Raw genomic sequence first — 15110 nt, forward strand, 5'->3', positions numbered from 1 at the left:
CCTGATTTCCCCACATCCCCACAGCCTCCAATTGCCCACTAACATATCTGAGAATATAAATCAGATATAAAATGAGGCAATAAAACACTAAAATGTTAAGAGTCACCTGTAGTTGTCTATTTTGAACAATTTAAGGTATAATCACCCCAAAAAATTACATTTATTTTGCTTGATCTGATGTTTTTTTTCAACTCAAATTAGTAGATTTAATAATATACTTCTTATACACATAGACTGGCCATTTTTTTTCTTGTTTTTTCTTTGTGAAGGTGAAGAAATGTGATATGTGGTTATACAGTATAGATGAAAACCACAAGCACTCCCCCTGAGCCCTAGATTGTTGACCCACAAACACTATTTACAACTGTCTCCTCAGATTTAACCTATTTTCAAATCAGCAACAGAGTAAAAAAAATAAAAAATAAATAAAAGCAAAGGCTCAATGGTGACCCCAAATGTTCCGCTCGATCAAACCAGAATCATTTTAGCTGAGTTTGTCCCCTTTAACACCGTATTTTTCCTACGGCGATGTCTTCAGATCACCTGTCTGAGGTGGCGCATGCGCAGTGCAGTAGGAGGCGGTTGGAGAAGCTACGTTGAGATCACCAAAGTTACGTAGAAACGACCGGAAGTTGTGTATTTTCTCTTCAATATAAAAGCCCTGGAATTATATTGACGATAAAACAAATACCGTAATTGTTTTGGGTTGCGGTGGCGGAACTACACAAATATATACACTAAAATATATTAGGATTCTTCGTGTTTTTCTTGTTTGTTGTTATTGATTCGAGGTTTAACAGTGCGCACGTTGCAATGCCTGCAATAACGGCAGCTAACGTAGATTTTATTTTGTAAAAACGTACCGGAAGCTCCTTTTAGTGGCTGTTAACGGTAGTAGAAGAGAAGACCCCCCTCAACGGAAAACTGTGGTAACTGTGGTGTACAGCTGCAGAGATGCGAGACGCAGAAAAACAACGAGAAACGCTGGAAATGGAAAGGCAGGACGGGGAAGGGAAGTAAAAAAAAAAATAAAAATAAAACAACAAGACACCGCCTGAGATGTTCGGAGACACCGACGAACACCGTCTTCGCGGCGCTCTTTGGAGATAAAAAAAACGCGAGGAGAGATCGGATTGTGTGCATTGATCCGAATACAGTCGGTGGGGGAACGGGAGGGGTCCATCATGGGGAACGAAGCGAGCCTGGAAGGAGGCGAAGGGCCGCCGTCTGGGCTACCGGAGGGGCTGGCACCTGACGGGAAGGGCGGCTTCGTGCGGGTCTCCGACGGGACTCCGGTCGACCTGAGCGAGGACCAGAAGAGGCAGCTCGCCGCGGCGATGTCAAGGGCGCAAGGCAGGCAGCCCGGAGGCGCAGCAGCTGCACGAAGGCAGGGAATTTACACCGCATCTGCTTAGCAAATAACCAACCAGTTAAGGGGGCTGTAGCATCGTTTGGGGAAGATGCTATAAGGAGGCAGGGATCCCGAAAACGCCCATGTTTTTTTTTTTTTCATTTTTTTTTTCATAAATCATCCATTTATTAGAGCTAATCACAAACATCTCACGATATGCATGTCTAAGAACCATTGGCGAACGTTAAAAAGGGTGCGTTCAGGTGAAATTGTATTTTCCCAACTCTCATTTAAACGCACGATTAAGAGAGAATTAGGAAAGAGGGGGGGAGTGCGGGAAAAAAAAATAAAAAAAGCCTGAATCGGTGAGTTGTTTGTGTCTGTGTGAGATCAGAGAGTAAAGAGACACACCTCCAGCAGTATTCGTGCGAAATTTTCGAAATGCCTGCTGGGTAAGAAGAATCTGTCGTGAACACTGTGTTATTTCCCCCCCCTCCCTCCCTCCCTCCATCCATCCTTCCCTCCTTCCCTTCATTGCTTGCCTGCCTCCCATCTGAACGACGCCTTAACACCCATCTGAACAAATTCATCAGCTGTGCATGTAACACCACCAATTAAACTGTTTACTCCTGCTTTAATTCCCCTTTAAACTGTGTGTGTGTGTGTGTGTGTGGACGATGCTGAAAAGGGGAGCCAGGGAGCTGCCACTGGACGCAAAATGCCGCCAATCTCGTTATTGCATTGCCTTTCAAATGGCATTATTGTGGTAAAGTAATGTGGACGCATCAGATAAAATGTCATGATGTGCATTAGTGCTAATTGGCTCCAAGTGGGGGAAGAATTGTTATTTATATCTGAGCTGGAGATAAGGGGGAGGGGTGCATCAATATTAATATGACTATAAATAGAACAGAGGCGTTAATGTCATCTCTCATAGACTTCCTCTTCTTCTCTACTTTTCTTTTTTTTTTGTCAATCTGGGACGTTCCTCTCTCGCCGTCCGGGCTTCAGTCTCGGAGCCTGGCCGCTGTCCGTGGTGCTGAAACGCACACCGCTGCAGTGGCCCACACCAGGCACTGCAACACACAGCGAGTGTTTGCTCTTACTCAATCACAGATCGCTCGCCGTAAACAAAAGAGTCGGATGCCTGTATTCATTCCGGCTTTCAACTTCATTGCCCGGGATTGTGATTTAATAATGGCAGGGGCGTCAGCGGCCCAAGAAAGGCAACACATCCATACGTCGCGCGCGCGTCTTTCCAACAACAACAAACCAGCCCAGTCCATTAGTGCGTCTGCGCTTTTCTCTAAAGATCCCGTCGGCGTTGGATTGTCTGCGTTTGCCTCTCGGCCTGAGCTAGCAAAGACGTGTCAGCTTACCCTCACTGAGCTGAGAGTCTCTCTCTCTCTCTCCCTCTCCCTATCTCCCCCATCTACACTCCCATGTCATTCAGCGGTATTCACTTTCCTGTCAGCTTTACCCCAGGGCGGCCAACTACACATTTTGTGTTTACTGATGTGTTGAATAGGCCTAAGAGGGGGCTGGTGCTTGCTTATACTATGAGCACAATGCCATTAATATTAGATTAAGGTAATATTTCAAGCAAGGTTTGAGATTTTAATTGATTCAAAGCATTATTAATGTGATAGGATGACAGGTAATTATATCATAAGGATATAATCTAATGGATCTAGTAAAAGCAAACATGTTTCAGTGTGGTCTGTGGCTGTTTGTTCAGAAATGGTAGTCATAAAAGTGTAGATAGAAAAGATTTCGTTATTAGAAACAGACGTAATAGGACAATTTATTTCAGGGGCTTTGAGTTGTTGGATCATCCATTACAGTAACGGTGTTGAACAGAAACAATATCTACATATAAAAAAGTCTTGGTCACAGTTAGATCTGTTATTTTTGTTTTACAACAGCTGAGAGTTGGTGTGGACTTGGCTAGTAACATTTTCTCACAATGCCGCTTTAAACACAAACGAAAGATAAGAATAACAGCTGTTATAATGAAAACTATTTCTGTGTCTGTTTTCCAGACCTTCAGAATCTGATGCCCACCAGCGATCCCAACAGGTAGGGGCCTCCAGGGGCCCTACAGGTCTCAGTAAAAGTCGTACTGTAGACGCCTTCAACCAGGGTCCACCTGGGAGGGCCACACCGGGCCGCAGCCCCTCGTCCCTCAGCCTTTTTGAATCCAGATTCCGGCAGGAGCCAAAAGACTCAGAGACCAAGTCGTCCGGCATGTTTGGCTCCAGCTTCCTGAGTGGGGCCAACCCCCTCAGTGCGGTGTCGTCTATGACCTCCTCTGTCTCGTCCTCCATATCGTCCATGGGCGATTCTGTCAACATCTCCAAGTTGGGACTGTTTGGGGACGAAGAGGAGGGAGATGCATCTGCAGCACCTGAGTCCAAGCAGGGAGGGAGGCCACCAGGGAAGGGCCCTCAGCAAGGACCAGGTCCAAAGGGACCACAGCAGGGAGGACCACAGAAACAGAGCCAGGGCCCTCCTGGGCAGGGGCCAAGGCCAGGGCAAGGACCTCCTGGTCAGGGACCCAGGCAAGGTCAGGGGCCGCCAGGTCAGGGGCCCAAATCAGGCCAAGGGCCCCCTGGGCAGGCCCCCAGGCAAGGTCAAGGACCACCAGGTCAGGGGCCCAAACCAGGCCAAGGCCCTCCTGGCCAAGGGCCCCCTGGGCAAGCCCCCAGGCAAGGTCAAGGACCACCAGGCCAAGGCCCTCCAGGGCAGCAGGCACCAAGACCGGGTCAAGGACCGCAAGGCCAAGGGGCCAAACAGGGTGGCCCCCCTCAGCAAAAAGGTGGGCCACCCCAACAAGGACCAGGGAAACCTGGACCCAAACAGCAAGGGCCGCAAGGTCCTGGGGCTCAGCCTGGTCAGCAGGGAGCTGGGAAGCCTGCAGGTGGACTCTGTCCCCTGTGTAAGACCACCCAGCTGAATCCTGGATCTAAGGACCCGCCAAATTATAATAACTGCACCGAGTGTAAGAACCTGGTGTGCAGTCTCTGTGGATTCAGCCCCCCAGACTCAGCGGTAAGACATTCATTGCTGTCTTTTTGCTTTTGTTGTGTGTGTGTGTGTTTTTTGTTGTGGTCTTTCTTAGTCAGTTCATTTCATAGCAGCATCTTGTTTAAAGAGCCGTGAGCTTTCCAAATATCTAATGGTCAAACAAAATTCCACCCCACTGACAAATACGCTGGCATTTACCTGACAACACACAAGACAGTCCATATTATTGATTGCAAGGGGTTGGATAAAGGTCACATATCAGTATATTTTCTTTGTGCGCTCCCCATTACACTGCAAAAATATGAACCCAAAAACCTAATTGCCTCGTTATTAAGATTTTATTTCGTTAAAAATCTTCTGCTGAGAGGAAGAGTCGTCATTCAAGACTTCCACGTTTAAATCAATGACATAAAACAACAAGTCAAGACTGACATTTTTACGCTGAACCCATGACTAGCCTGTTAACAGCTAGTCTCTGAGCCTGGCAGAGGGACCTCATGACAGAGGGACCATATGGACCCAGGGAATGTTGATCAAGGTGACTCATGTCATGGCCACAGGAAGACACTGTGCCAGCCAGCGAGGACTCTCAGTCACACACGGGCTGTAAAAGCTGGTGGGCCACGATTATAGCACAGTGCACCAACGGATCGAGGCTAGGGGTCGGTTTGTTTTTGATCTTTTCAGAGGGCAGGTTTTGCTTAGTTTCAGAGGAATAGACCTCTAATCGATGGAGCTGCTTACATTCATCCAATAAGTGTCACCACACACAAAATAGACACACACACAGTTGCTCCGTTCTAGATAATAATCTAACTGTCAACACGGGGCCTTTTAAACGCTGTACTTTGCACACAGTGGAAACCAAGGAGACATCCAAACACTGAACAAAGAGGTCTTTGGTGTGGGCAGGCTTTTTTTTTTTTTGGAACAGGTGTTGACATACACTGATCAGCCACAACATTAAAACCGCCGACAGGAGAAGGAAATAACATTAACCATGTTGAGACAATTCAGTGTTCTGCTGGGAAACGTTTGGACCTGGCATTCATTCGTGTGGATGTTACTTAGACATGTTGCACCCACCTAGACCAGACCAGGGACCCCCACCCCATAGCAATGACATGGATGATCCACAGAGGCCCCTCCCCTCAACCTATATGACCCAGAGGCCCTCAGTAACCAAGGTCTGATGAGTCAGAGCTTCTTTGGAGGCACAAGGGAGACCTCGACAATATTAGGAAGGTGGTCATAATGTTATGTCTGATCGGTGTATAATAAAGGGACTAGTACATTTGCCTTTCTGTCTGTGTTTATGTAGCTGTTGACAAATTTGAGTTGTTGCTGAAAGATGCAATTTGTCTTGGGGGTAAACAAGGATTCAACATCATTTCAAACACTAATTACTGACGTGTCTTTAAGGGTTTTCTGCTGTAAATACTGTAATTACACACGTCACTGATGTTTGTATTAAAACGTGTCTCAGTCAAATCTAAGCTATCTTTTTTTTATTTTTGTTTCACGTGCAGGGTAAAGAGTGGCTGTGCCTGAACTGTCAGATGCAGCGAGCGATGGGAGGAATGGACCCCCCTGGCATGACGAGGCCCAAGCAAGGCTCGGCTCCTCCCTCGCCCCAGAGACAGGCGCCTGGCAAGCCCGGTAAGCTGCTGATCAAGCAGCAGAGCACCACCGACCAAGGGTTGACGCCGCCAACCACACCTAGGCAGAAATCCCCTGGTCCTACCTCTCCGGGACCGCTTTCCCCCGGCTCATCTTTGGGAGGTTCCCCTAAAATTGACCCCAAGACCGGTCGTCCCATTCAGCCGAAATCCAGTCCCCAGCAGTCTCCCGCGAAAGCAAAGCAGGAGTCCAGCTTCTTTGGAGGGTTGGGGGGTATCAGTTTAGGAGGCCTCACAGATGCGGCTAAGCCTCCTGCTGCTGCCTCGCAAGCTGCCGAGTCCGTCACGGGGAAACTGTTCGGTGGGTTTGGCGGGTTGATGGAATCGTCGAAGCCTCAGGCGCAGGCCGCGCCAAAACAAGAGGAGTCGGTGACTGGGAAGTTGTTTGGAGGTTTTGGAGGGTTGACCGATTCGGCTAAACCTCCCGCGGCTGCATCTCAGATGTTCAGCTTTGGATCGTCCCTCCTGAGCTCAGCCACCAATCTCGTCTCTGGGGAGGAAGAGAAAGCGGCGGCTGCCGCTCCGCCTGAGTCGCCGCCAGACTCCCCCGCCGACTCCGGACCTGGCTCTCCTCCGGATTCTGACGCCGGTTCGCCACCCGACTCTCCCTTCTCGGCCCCAGGGTCTCCCCCTGATTCAGACTCTGCTCCTGACACCCCACCTGCTAAGTCCAAGAAACCACCCAGAACCATTTCTGTGGAGCAGGAAGAGAAGGCACCGCCGGCAGCCGGGCCTCCTCCTGCTCCTGCTCCTGCTCCTGCTCCAGCTGCAGCCGCCAAGGGAAACTGTCCTCTCTGTAATGTAGAGCTGAACATTGGATCTGCAGACACACCCAATTACAGCCTTTGCACCGAATGTAAGAAGTCGGTGTGCAATCTGTGTGGATTCAATCCTACGCCTCACTTAGGGGAGGTAAGAAACCTTATTGTTGTTGCAGTTTTCTTAAGCGCCACTTCTTCCTGTGCTTCTGACAAACCGCGCCCACCGGTAATTTATTCATTTTGCTGCATATAAATAGAACGCAAACATCCTCTTGATGTTTCATTGAAATAGGTCACTACAGAGATGCAATCAGGTGTTTTCTGCCGCGTGCTGTCACCCAAGTAAAAGCCCGAACGAATCCACGCTATTAGTCGTGCGCAGCACATTAGTTTACCGCGACACGTGTTTGACCGCTGGATGAATGGATGCGGTCAATTATGCTGCATCTTAAAAATGTTAGTCTCATTACCATCGGGCTGTCTTTAGCTGAGAGGGCGGTCTGAAATGTGGAGATGAATTAGGTTGGCCTCATCGTCAAAGAGCACTTGAAACAAATGACACTTGACACTGAAACTGGACACTGTGCGTACAGTATCTACACGTGTGACTGGGTGTGTGTTCATGCACTTGCTTGTATGTGCCCGTTCGGCCATGTGTGCAGAATGCATTGTTTTCTGTGTCTTTTATGTGGAAATTAGATGCACGCTTGTGTGAACACAACCGCAAACTCGCATTCGAGTGCTTCCTCGCCCGCGCTCGAGCACTCGACCCCGCGTGTCCGTTCGATTGTGGAAACCAAACACTTTTGGCCCGCTTCACCGCTGAGGTGCGGGGGCCGGTGTTTTTTGCCGGTGTTTCCACTTTGCGTCGTCTCGAGTGGAAGAACCATCACAAGACTGCGCGTCGAGGAGATGCACGTAGCAGATGGTGCTCTATGGTGTAGGATCAGTAAATTATGGGAATAGAGGCCAAAAAGCCCTGCGTACGGTTGAGCGGTTTCACAGCGTGCAGGCAAAACATATTCACATATGCTACACCCACTTATTATTCCATGTGAAGTAACCCGGTTATTGTCTATTTAGTCTTATGACTCATACTTTACACATTCATTGATAATTCTAAGTAATATATAGATAAATTAACTAAAAACCCATGGCCATTTGGGATGATTGTTGTATCTTCTTGACATGGTCATCCAATTCAGGGCACAATCACGTGTTTGTCAATCTACAGCTCTCCACATGGGAACTACTTTTTTTTAGCCGCTGGTTTAAGTGTGTCTTTAGTAATCTGCTGTGTATTTCTGGCTCTCCAAAAGTACTTTCTGTAACAGTGGGAGATGCTAAGCTGGGAATGAACCTGTGAACTCTGCCATATCCACACCCAGGATCTGCAAATGCAGGATTTTCACAGAAAGCCGGCTTTTACTTTGTAGGAATGCCGATTTCGGAAAAAAAATAATTACTTTAGAATACATTATTAGATTCAGATATAAATGGGGACACCTGGAAAATATGAAAATATATGCAGTCCATGAACTTTTAAAGGAATACTGCAGTTTGGAAAAGAGTGAGATGAGAAGCTTGATACTATGCTGCTAGGTGTTTTTTTTCTTACATTTGGAAAACACCAGGTTATCTGCCAGATGGTTTGTTTCACGCTGACAAGTTGATCTTGGAAGTTTGTTTTAGAAAAGGGCAGGTTGCGCTTTCAAAAAATGCTTGGCAGGGGATTGGACAAACCATCTGTTTGCCAGCGTCCTTCAACCAATCGCATCAATCCAACGTATCGCGTAGTTGGAAGGGCAAACAAAACGAGCTGCTTTCTGGGGGGGGGCTTTGGAAGTTAGCAATCTGTCCTGCTGTATTTTTTAAACAGTTTGCATATGGCTTGATGCCTGGCGAGGTGGAATCTTGCTAGGGCCTTGTGATCCTGTTAGCTGGTTGTAACACCAAGCATTTGTGTGGATGATATTTAGACATTTACCACCCACCTAGACCAGACCAGGCACCCCCCACCCCATAGCAATGACACTCTTGATGGCAGCAGCCATCCCCAGCAGGATGCAGCCTGACACAGACACACACACTTTAGGAACAACTCAAAAATACATGAAGAACATGACAAGGTGTTGACCTGGCCTCCAAATTCACTAGATCCTTCACTGATCAAGTATCTGTGGGATGAATTGGAGCAAGCCTGATCCAGAGAGACTCATCTTCTCAACCCAAAGCCACCCCACTAATAACATTACGTTACCAGACACCACAGGAGACCTATACATTATTAGGAAGGTGGTCATAATGTTACGCCTGGTCATGGACTTTGGTGTTGACATGCAAGAACATACCCTAGACTCTGTGTGGCATTACTAAAATATGAAACGTACCAAAAGACTCATTAGACTCTTCATATCAAAGTCACTCTTCTACATTGCCAGCATTCATAAAAACAAGATGGCTGCTATTAGTTCATAGCCGTGGTAGCGCTATTAAAGTTTTTCAGATTGCACATGCTTGCTGGGAAGCAGAGTCCCTTAATTGAGGGCAAGCACAGGGAAAAATGTAATTATGCAGGAGAGCTGGGCATCCAAGCCACTGATGCTCTAATTGGATATAGATTAGTCCTTTTCAGCAGCCTCTTGTCTTGAAGCCAGAATTGTCAACTCGGTTTTTGCTTTTAAGAAAGATGCGGCCAGAAATAAGGATGAAAGAAGGAGGAATCTTTTTTTTTTTTTCTCCTTCAGCAATAAGAATAATGATCAGGCAAAAAAAAATCTTTAATTTAACTTGAGACCAGTTTGAAACAGGAGTACATTATGGAAAATTGCGCACAAGACGCACACACACATGCACAACACCTTGGTTGAGTCATCTACCCCCCACGTAGTGTGCCTCGCTTCTGTGTCACTCGCTGTCATAATGTCGGCTGTCAGCAAGGGTTCACTTGCTGACGCATGTGAGTGGGTCAGAGTGTGTGTATGTGTGTGTGTGTGTGTGGCTACGGCTCATTTGTAAGATTGTGGAGCGATTGGTTTTGACGTTAGACGAGGCCGGCTGGTGTGATCCTGCGTAGGTGTAGGTGTGCGCCTTGTTTCAACCGCTTCTCGTCAACGCGGCACGAGCGGAAACGCGAGGGGTGTTTGGGTTTGTGAAATCTGAAATTCTGTATTCTCTGGAGACGCGCCGGAGGGCCGGAGCGCATGTGTTCGGTCAACACGTGTGTGCGAGTGGGAATAATCTCTGCATCCTAAAAGGATTTGAAGGGCGGCAGGAAGCCTGCCACTTCTACTGAGGCTTGATCCCAGACTCAGGTGTTTCCTCTTAATCCCCTTTAATATGAGTTGTGAAAATAGGCTCCCCAGAAGGAAAAGCACTCATCTTAATGCGTACTTCTACTGCATTTTTGTCTTTTCCTGGAATCTTTTTTACCCATTTCCTCTATTTTATGTCTTCTTTATCCTTCAATGATCTCATATCTTTATAAGGGATTGTTTTTTGGTGTTTATCCTCCTTTTAAACAGTATTTTCTCCGAGTCAGAGTCTACCTGAGCGGCGCTGCCCCTCTGCCTTTCCTACCGCCGCTCTCTTTGATGCAGGGACAGCCTGTAAATGTGTCTCTACCGCTGCTCGGCGATGTTAACTGTAGCTCAGGCTCCATGTCACGGCGCCCTTATCAGTAACGAGAGCGCTCGTAGGAGAAGGCTTACGTAAAATGGGAGAGGCGCCACTTTGCTAACAAGCTCAAATCAAAAGAACCCAAGCTGAGGGAGGAGCTGCGAGTTAGATTCTGCATCACCTTCACCAAGAAGAAACAAATACATTCACGGTTTTATCACAAAACCTGCGCTGTTGGACGAGCAACTATCTGCAACGGCGATGCATTTACCGACTGTAGTTACTGCCGTTTATTTTAGAGTTGGTGGGACTGCTTATCCTGAGGAATAAGGTGAACAAACCGAAACATCAATAACCATAAATGTTTGAAGTAATTCCCACCTCCCACCACCGTATTGAGCTAATGAGGTCCAACAACCGGATGATTATGCTTTAATATATCAAATGGTCTCCTCGGCCTTAATTATTAAACACCATGAGGCTGTGGGTAATGGAGGATCCTAGCAACTCAACGGCTTCACTCCATTCTCAAAAAAACACAGGTGCATAATGAAAAATGGATAGTTTGGAAGATTAGAACATGGTTGCTGATCTTAGGATTTTCCTGTTGAGAGTTAAAGAAAGAAGAAATGGTGCGTTTTCATCTCAGGTAAGACAGGAAATAGACGTACGTGAGAATCGGGCTAGATTCAAGGTGTAAACAAGATAAAAGCTTTATTTCCAGTTGTTTGATGTTTGATGGAGCTAGGTTAGCAGTTTGTTTACATGGCGGCACGGTAAGGACAGGACGTTTGTGGAAGTTAAAGAAAGAAGAAATGGTGCATTTTGGTTTGTAGGTTTCATCTCCGGAAAGACAGGAAATAGACGTACGTGAGAATCGGGCTCCATTCAAGGTGTAAACCAGATAAAAGCTTTATTTCCAGTTGTTTGATATTTGATGGAGCTGGGTTAGCAGTTTACATGGCGGCACAGTAAGGACAGGACGTTTGTGGAAGCTTGCCGTTGCCCCAAAACGTAGCCATTCACTTAAAAACTTGTTTGTTGGGTATTTTCGGAGCTCAAAGATCTCGTTCTTCGTCTGCACTTTTGGCGAAAAGCTGTAACCACTGCACCCCCCGTTGCCTGTCTGGCGTTGTCAAGCTGTTGGCAGCAGGGCCGCGCCACCACAGCAATAGTATAATTGTAATCAGCTTTCTCTTTAATTGGCCAAAGGACCATTTACATAACCGCAGGGTGATGGGGCGCTCAACAATAACCGAGCAGAGCTTGGGATTATGCATGGAAATGTTGCCACAAACTGTTTGTATCACTGTAAATGCAAATACTTTAATGTCTTTCACTGACATCAATTAAAATCTTGAGGACTGGGTTGGGTTTATGCAAGTAAACATCCGGTCAATTCCGAGTCCGAAGTGACCAATATAAGTGTTACTGCGCAAGTGTGTCTGCGCATCCGTGGTTTCCGTGTCTCTGAGGCCTTATCCATTAATACACACTGCGTGGTATTTCCTGTGTCCTCCTTTCTCATTGTTATTCTGTGGTCGTGCCCACACCTCCTCCCACAGTCTGAACCCTCCCGAGTCTGTGCTGGCAGATAAAGGCTCGCTGCATGGTCATACATACACGTATGGGCATTCAGAATAAACTCTAGCATCATTGAACTCTCATACATATATATATACAGGCCAGTGAAGGCCCATTCTATACCGATGCCTGGTGTATTTGATCCATACATCACATCTTGTGCATGTACAACCCAGTTATTTATGTATTTGTGTACAACTCTGACGAGTCTATATTTGCTTCATACAGTCCGGTTGCCTCACAGCTGTTCCGTCACTTGGCCAGGAGGCTGAAGTGTACAAAAATAGTCGCAGCCACTCAAGAGAGCCACAAAGGGGAGAACACAAGCGACTGCAGGGCCGCGCCATCCTCCTCCTTCGCGTCACTCTCTTTTTGTGTTTGCTCTTTCATATTGCCTCCTTAAGCAGGGTCTTTCTGCTACGCTAGGCAACCTGCAGAGTCCCCCACATGGCCAACATTGGAAGGCTTGAAATGGGTGGTATTTTTAGACGCCAAGGTGTTTTGTGCGTATGTGTGTGCAATGCTTTGGTCTTGGAGATGGTGTTATAGTCAATTTAGCTAAGGGAGTGTAGTGAACATATTATATTCATTATTTATTTGAGCGATACTTTCTTGTTCTGCATATTTACCAGACCCAGGACCTTGTTCTGTCTTTGAATGGTTTACCGTATCAAATTGCCGTGATTGAAGTGAATTGTCCTCAGGCACTGCAGAAGGCCTTTTATTTTCCTTTCATGAACAGCTCCCCCTCCAGTTCTTCTCCAGGACGATTTCCAATTATCCCCGTTCTAATTTATTGGTTTTTGCCTTCTTAGCGAGGGCTACATTTTAGCCACTTAGCCTTCAGTGCCAAGAAGGGCGGAAAAAAAACCCAAAAAGCCAAGACATCAAGTGTGCCAGCGCTGAGCGCTCATCAGACTGGGAGGGAGGGAGGGAGGAAAGGACAGGCCGGCAGCGACACACAGACACTTGAAAACACACACATTCTGGCACCGGCCTCATCTAGTTAGCACAAGCTGTTGTACTTACATCCTGACTGCTGCTGTTCTCTCTCTTTCCCCCAACAAACACTTCACTACAGTAGCAGGGAAGCCTCTGATCTGAGTTGAAGCAGCATTACAGTTTTATGGATTGTTGAGCGTCCTAGACCTTTTTTTTCCTAAAAATTTATATTCAGTAGGTGAAGCCAGCAGCACAGCTTGGTTTAGGAGATGCTTCACTTCCAGAAATCATTTTTGGGCATTACCCCCTGTAAAGTAGAGCCTTTGATCCTTATTGGAGAATTTAGAAAATGCTGGGTGAGTGCAACTGGGAGGAACTTGTTTGACTGACGGGTTGTAAGAATCCGACAGCATCCTCTCCTTCGTTTCCTTAAACATTAAGATGTGAAATCCAAGCTGAAGTACAGCTATATATCTTATGACAATGTATGGAAAAGAAGTAAACGAGAGCTGAAATGAACTAACAAGCACAGACAGAAAACGTTTCACTGTGGAGTGGAGGAGGAAAGACCCAAAACGGGAGCGAGGGGAGGAGAGAGATGGCTGTGACAGGAAGAGAGAGGAGCACCAACAGGAGGAGGTGAAGGAGAGGGGTGTCACAGAGGATAAAACGAAGGAGTCGTAAGCGGCGCAGGCCATGACCTGACGGTTGTGGTTTTGTCTCCGCGCTCTAATGGCCCCCACATTCACTGTCAGGCCGGAAACATCTGGTGAAGCAAGAATTATCATAAAAGATGTGAAAGAACAGAAAAGTGTAGAATATTAAAGTTGTGTCTCATTTATTTTGACTTTTATTTTGTCTGACTAAGATCTCTAAGAACATATTTCAGTTAAATTAGCTAGGAGATGTAAGGCGAGCGTGCCGGCATTTTTTAGACATTTGTCTTGAATTTAAATTGCCGTTTCGAGCAATAGAACATTTATGTCGACTCTGTATGAAGAGGACACAACATATTTTTTTGGATACATTTAGCCTGACCTAGCAAGACTCAATTATCATCTGAATGTGAGTGGTAACGCGCCATTTGGATTTCATTATGGAGCATGTTTCAACCGATACAGAGAAAAAAATGTCTTGTACATTACAATTTATGCTATAGCGGAATCTTCACCCAAATAATTTGGTAGGCCCGACTAAAGTTTTGTGGGTGAGGGGAACTTTTAACCTAGGGTACTTTTGTTTTTTATAGAAAACTGACAACTTAGCTCTCATTTTGTTGTATATGCAACATCACTCAAAGATAAAATTATAATTTTTTTATATTAGCTGCATCGTCCACATCACTTAATAATGATAAAGGTGGTTCTGGACAAAGGTGTTACACGTAGGTTGTATTATGACTGGGAAACTCAACTACACTAAGTAATGACATGGTGGACACCTAATAACGTCCCGTGCAACAGAAACATCCAAAAAAGGTTCGAAAAAGGCAACTGCTGAACTGAAGAAGCTACTGAAGAAGCTACTCGGATGAGTGGTGAAACGTCTTCTCAAAAAACTTTACAGGTCCAGTTGCCTTTTTCTGAACCTTTTTTGGATATACCATGACCTGGATGACTGAGAACCTTCACTTCCCAACATAAAGCTATAGGAAAATAGGTTTGTACATGGATTAAAGTTTGCACTTCAGTAGCTGGAATACAGTGCTGCTTTGAAGTATTTGAACCCCTCAGAAATTCCTGTATAAAGAAATATTCAAAACAAGAAAAAAAGACCTCACCTCATAGATATATAATATTGGCTCACTTCCCTGAATAAACAAATGCTCAAGTATAAGATTTGTTTCATTTGTTTGATTGGGTTCTCTTTATCTACTTTCAAGACTTGTATAATTGTCAAATACAACATGAAAAACTACTGCATGTACAGTATAAAAAACACGTTGATGCATCTTTGTGTGGCACTGTACGTGGTTATACATAAAGTATACAAATAGATTTCTATTTCAGCTTCTCAGCAGACGTAGTAAATAGGTTTGGCTGCAGCTTGTAATTTGCGCGACACTTGGAATGGAAACACAAACCTCTTTCTTTCAGTGTGTAATGGTTCTGTTAACTAAAGCCCACAGCTCATTAGTCCCAACCTTTA

The 15110-nt window shown here is 45.9% G+C and overlaps 1 protein-coding gene across 1 annotated transcript in view; it reads left to right on the plus strand.

Moving 5' to 3' along the window:
- Positions 1-1184: 1184 nt before the first annotated feature.
- The window catches only part of pcloa (piccolo presynaptic cytomatrix protein a), a gene marked incomplete at both ends in the record, with an annotated part of 55768 nt that continues 41842 nt past the window's right edge, over positions 1185-15110 (plus strand). Inside the window, 3 exons of the mRNA XM_084573486.1 lie at positions 1185-1387; positions 3394-4402; positions 5908-6969. Of these exons, the coding sequence (XP_084429612.1) occupies positions 1185-1387; positions 3394-4402; positions 5908-6969 (2274 nt within the window). The remainder of the gene's footprint in view (positions 1388-3393; positions 4403-5907; positions 6970-15110) is intronic.

Source organism: Chelon labrosus (genome assembly GCF_963514085.1).
Source record: "Chelon labrosus genome assembly, chromosome: 23".
NCBI lineage: Eukaryota > Metazoa > Chordata > Actinopteri > Mugiliformes > Mugilidae > Chelon > Chelon labrosus.